Genomic DNA, 5509 nt, shown 5'->3' with positions numbered 1-5509 from the left:
GTGATATAGGAAGGTCAGAGGACAGGCATCCATCTCGGGTGAGGGAACAATTGCTTGGGAATAGGTTGAGACATTGGCCACAGGCTGGTTTGGGAGCACAGAGGAAGGATGCAAGAAACGGGAGGGAGTGGACAGATCTGGGTTCAAATTCGTATGCACAAACTGTGATCACAGGCGAAGCATGAAACCTCACTGAGCCTCAGTTCCCTTAATAAGAAAATAGAGCTAATCACACCTATGCTCAGTGTGCAGTCACTTCTCCAATCCTGTAATCATGGCAGCCATTGCTCCTTGACCCATGATATTCTTTCCTCTAACTGCCATCAGTTGGAGCTGGTACTTGGCGATGAAATATTTCTGAACTTCTACAAACTCAGAGGCTTGTGGAGAGTTTAATTATTTACGAGCTAATAATATGCAGAATTCCTACTATAGTCCCTGGCACATTGTAGACACATTCAGCAACTGGCTGTAATTGTTACGACATCTGGCTCTGAGCTCCTTGCGGACCAGGGCAAAATGAGCAGCACATTAAATGATCAGACATGAGGGGGCGCCTGGGGGGCTCAGTCGGTTCAGCGTCCGACTTCGGCTCAGGTCATGATCTCACGATTCGTGGGTTCGAGCCCCGCGTCGGGCTCTGTGCTGACAGCCAGCTCGGAGCCTGGATCCTGCTTCGGATTCTGTGACTCCCTCTCTCTCTGACCCTCCCCTGCTCACGCTGTCTCTCTCTCTCAGAAATTAAAAAAAAAAAAAAAAAAAGATCAGACATGAGGAAGACTTGTTTCTCAGGAGGAGGTCTGAGTTATAGTTCTGGTGTGACTGCTCTCCCTTCTCAGTGTGCTCCCTTTTTTGTGGGTAAGCCCAGGGGAACTTCAATTCTGTGATTTATTCTCTTTCTCCAGAGAGACCTCTGGGCTTGTGCTCCTCTCTAGTTGTCCCCAGACGGCAAGCCGCCTCCAAAAGTTCTTCATCCACTCACGGAGAGCCCAGAGGCCCACAGCCACCTACTGGTGAGGGGTGCTGGGAGGCTCCCGTGGCAGTAGGGAGGTCCTGGCAAGCCACTCTGTGACCGCTTCCTGCCTCTTTCTTAGTGCTGTCACTGATGGGATCCCAGCTACTTCTGAGGGGAAGATCCAAGCAGCTTTGAAACTGGAACACATGGATGGCGTCGATCTTGTGAGTCACGGTCCGGCAGGGGGCAGAAGGGGACTCTCCAAATGTATTATCCCTACAGAGGAATCAAGCGTATAGACTTGGGGTGGCTAGCTCTCCTGTCCCCTAAAACAGGCAAGTGACCACCGCTTATACCGTGGCCCTGTCTGTTGGGGGCAGAGAGGGTCTGGGCTTAGCTGCCAGGGGTGTGTGAAGCTTGTTCATTCTTGGGGGCTGACGCCACAGGTAATTCCAGTGAAGTCCCCATCCCGAAAGGACTTCCAAGAAGGTGTCAAGAGGACTCTCAGCCACTTCCGTGTGCTGGCCATGGGCTCTGGCTGTGCCCTGGTCCAGCTGCAGCCACTGACAGGTGAGTTGGAGCCCCAGCCAGCCTTCGCACCTGTATGTGGCTGGAGGAGGCCAGGGAGATGGGAGGGTGGGGGTGGTAATGGCAGCCTGGGGAGCATTTGATGGACCCCAAGGAGAGGTAATCAGGCCCAGCTGGAGGAGGTAGCACTTCTTCTGTCCGACGGTCCTTCCTCTGTAGCTCACCTATTTTCTTTTTTCTTACTGATCTCAGGATCTTTTCTCTGTCTTTGGTGTCCTGTGGTTTCGCGATGCCGAATCTAGGTGTGTGGGTTTAGTTTTGTTTATCTTGCTTGGGATTCACCCGAATCTGAAAATTAATGTACCATCTATCCTGGAAAGTTCTTTTTCTCTTCCAGTGTTGTACCTCTCGCATTCTCTCTATTCTCTTCCTTTTGTATGCCTAAGAGATGTGACTGACCTTCTCATTCTACTTGCTTGGTCCCTTTTCTTCCCTATTTTTCATTTCTTCGTCCCTGGTGCATTCTGGGTAGTTTCTTTAGATCTATCTTCCAGGTGAATAGTTTTCTCTTCAGTTGGATCTAATCTGCCAGTTCAGCCTATCCATCGGCTGTATTTTTCACTTCTAGAAGTTCTATTTGGTTGTTTTAAAAAAATGGCCTTAAAAATATATAGCAGCTTTCCCCCCTCATGTTATTTTTTGTCTTTAACCATGTTAAACACACTTATATACTGTATTTCTAGATTTTCATTGTCTAGGATTCTGAGGGGTCAAATCCTATGACGTTTCGTGCTGACTCTAACACCTGGTGGATTGTTTTCTCGTTGCTCTGCAATTCAGGGTTGTGAATTCAAGTTCAGCTAGGCCTTTATCTTTGGAAATATTTTGTTGCCTCACTGTAGGTAGGGCCCTCAGGAGAGGTTCCGCCCTTGCTTTTGTCAAATGCCCCAAGGCTGTCACTAGTTCAGGATCTCTCTAAATATTGATGTCTCACTCAAGTAGTGTTAATTTGAGCCCCCAAACTGTGTGAGAACAGGCTCATGGTTGTGAATTCTCAGGGGAAAGCTTTTTCATTTCCCTTTATCGGTGGCTGGCTTTTTCTCCTAGTCCACCCCATCCCTGGAGATGCAGCCCCTCTAGCATTTCATTTGGATACCAAGGTATATCAGGGTAGCTACTGAACCCCAAGGCCCCCAGATACCAAGATTGGCAGCATCCCTAGAACAGGTGTGCTCTGGATTTGTTTTCCGCTGGTTTTGGTCTTGGGATCTTACTTTCCTGTGTGCCCAGCTGCATATTTAAAAGAATGATTGTTATTTTTCTGGTGTTTCTAGGTGGTTTATAGCTTTTTATAGTTAAAAAAGTTTTTAACTTTTTTTTTTTTAAGTGTACTTTGAGAGTGTGTGAGAGGGGCAGAGAGAGAGAATCCCAAGCCGACTCTGCACGGTCAGCTTGAACCCATGAACTGTGAGTTCATGACCTGAGCCGAAATCTGACTGAGCCACCCAGGGGCCCGGCAAAAAAGGGTTTTGGATTATCCAGTCCACCATATGGCCAGACACGGGAGCAGAGTACAGCTCCTGGGTTTGAATCCTAGCTTACGGTGGTAGGCGAGTCACTTCTCTTTGAGCTTCAGTTTTCCTATGTGCCAGATGGGAATGAAAATAGGACCTGCTTTACAGGGCTGTCATGAGGACTGAATACGTTTACATAAGTACAGCATTTTGAACCATGCCTAGCACACAGCCCCCCAATTCTGTACTTGTCAAGGTCCTTTTGGTTGTAATTTCCCCAAAACCTGTTCACATTGGTGTCAGCCAAAAACAGGGAATGCATTGGCTCATACAGCTTAAGGTTTGGGCCTGGCTGGATCAAGAGGCTCAGAGGATGTCCTCCGGAAGCCACTCCTCCATTTCTTCTCGCCTCCTGCATGTTGGCTTGTTTCTCCCACAGGCTCTCCTGTGGTGAAGGTAGAGATGGCCTGGGGCTCCAGCAGCTCCTGACCTGCACCCCACCCGTTTAGCACCCGTGCAAGAAAGAGCATTCCTTGATTCCAGTAGCTTCAGCAGTAAATTCACGAGCGGATCCCACAGGCCAGGTGGACCGATAGTTAGGACGGTCCTGACCTGGTCTTGCCCCCTGTGCTGGAGGCGGGGGCAGTAGCAGCACTGACCTCACTGAAACCACATGATCTGGGAATGGGGGTGGAGCGGTGGGGTCTCCCCAGAGGAAACGGGGAGTGATGAACCTGGGTGGGACAGAAAGAGCAGCTGCCCACCACCTGTCCCCTCTCTCCTGTCCCCCAGCGTTCCCCAGTCAGCTCCAGGTACACATGCTGCTGCAGCTCTGCCCTGTGCTTGGGGATCACGCATACTCTGCCCGCGTGGGCACGGTCCTGGGCCAGCGCTTTCTACTGCCGGCGGAGAGCACCAAGCCCCAAAGACAGGTACCCAAGCCTCCCTACCTGCCGTCTTGGGGGGCGGGCAGCGCCTGAATTTCGGACAGGAGCTCCGAAATTTGGGACTGAGGCAGCCCTCTTGGCTTCCAAGGCTGTCTGTAGCCCTATCTTGCTATGGGGCCCTGAGCAAGTGACATCTCCTCTCCTGGGCCTCATTCTGCCCCTCTGTTCAATAAGGAAGTTGAACTTGCCAGTTTCTCAAGGCCCTTCTAAGTCGGCTGTTCTTTGGGTCTCTTTGGTATAGGGTAAAAGTAGGTATAGGGAGGGGTGTGTGTGTATGTGTGTTAGGGTAACTCTATCTGCTTTAACAGAGTAACCCCAAAGTGCCAGAGTCTTAGCACAGTCATTTCCCTCCACATTAAATCTAATGGAGGTGGGTGGAGTGGGCTTTACTCCAAGCAGTCACTCAGGGACCCAGGCCCTTGCTACGCAGCCAGCAGGTGAAGGGAGACAGTACGGTGCAGGCTCACAGGGGAGCCACGTCCGGAAGTGGCATATGCCTGCACTCCTGTTCACTGGCTGAACTATCACGTGGCCTCACCAAACTGCAAGAGGGACTCGGAAATGTTGTTTAGCTGTGTGCCCAGGTGGAAACTGATTTGGTGAACCCTACCCAGTCTCTGCCATAGTGTGACTCTGTGTGTATGTGTGCGCACGCAGGTGTGTAGAGGAAGTGACTAACAAATTATGGACTTGGAGCAAGCGAGGGAGGGAGGATTTGCCTTAAGTCCCATTGTGGTTAGAGCTGCTGGAGCTCAACCTGGCTGAACACTGACCTGCCTCTCCCACCCCAGGTCCTGGACGAAGCCCTCCTCAGACGCCTCTGCCTGACCCCCTCCCAGGCTGCCCATCTGCCCTTGCATCTCCACCTGCACTGTCTCCATCTTCCAGGCGTGAGGCCCAGGGAGGCCCCCATGAAGCTTCTGGCACCCTTGCCCCCTTATTTCTCCAGGACCCTACAGTGCCTGGGGCTTNNNNCGAATGAACCTACAATCAGACCTGAATGAATGAGGTCAGCACTCAACAAGCAGTAAGGCCTCACTTTCAAATCCTGGGCTCTGCACTGGGACGAACCTAAGATCAAAGCCTGCCTAGGCCACCTGCTGTACTGTGTTAGGCAAGTGACTCCATCTCTCTGGACGTGCGTTAATAAAAGTACCTACCTCATAGTACAGTTTTGAGGATTTGCTAAGAAAGGGATTATTTATCATGGAGCATGCTTTCTGCCAAGTTCAATATGTGGTCTTCTTATTTGGCTGTTTCTGTCCCCATTCTAGCTGGGAGGAAATGTTTGATTTTTGAATTGTGCTAAAATACACATAGCAAAATTTACCACTGTAACCATTTCAAGTGGTTCAGTGGCATTAGGTGCAGGTACACTGTTGTGCAGTCGTCCCATCGTCTTACAGAACCGAAGCTCTGCCCCACGAAACACCGACTCCCCATCCATCTCCCAGTGGCCCCCACTCTCCTTTGTCTCTATGATCGGACTACGCTGGGGACGCGATATTGAAATGAAGATCTCAGATCTTTTACGGTAAACAGCTGTGAAACATATCAGACATACA

The 5509-nt window shown here is 50.5% G+C and overlaps 1 protein-coding gene across 1 annotated transcript in view; it reads left to right on the top strand.

Moving 5' to 3' along the window:
* The window catches only part of RPUSD3 (RNA pseudouridine synthase D3), a 6752-nt gene extending 1804 nt beyond the window's left edge, over positions 1–4948 (top strand). The window contains exons 5-10 of the mRNA XM_077751540.1: positions 380–390; positions 906–1013; positions 1095–1179; positions 1402–1525; positions 3790–3929; positions 4736–4948. Of these exons, the coding sequence (XP_077607666.1) occupies positions 380–390; positions 906–1013; positions 1095–1179; positions 1402–1525; positions 3790–3929; positions 4736–4948 (681 nt within the window). The remainder of the gene's footprint in view (positions 1–379; positions 391–905; positions 1014–1094; positions 1180–1401; positions 1526–3789; positions 3930–4735) is intronic.
* The last annotated feature ends 561 nt before the right edge of the window (positions 4949–5509 follow it).

This window comes from Crocuta crocuta, unplaced genomic scaffold, assembly GCF_008692635.1.
Source record: "Crocuta crocuta isolate KB4526 unplaced genomic scaffold, BGI_CrCroc_1.0 scaffold69, whole genome shotgun sequence".
NCBI classification, from domain to species: domain Eukaryota; kingdom Metazoa; phylum Chordata; class Mammalia; order Carnivora; family Hyaenidae; genus Crocuta; species Crocuta crocuta.
This window is presented reverse-complemented; position numbering and strand designations above follow the sequence as displayed.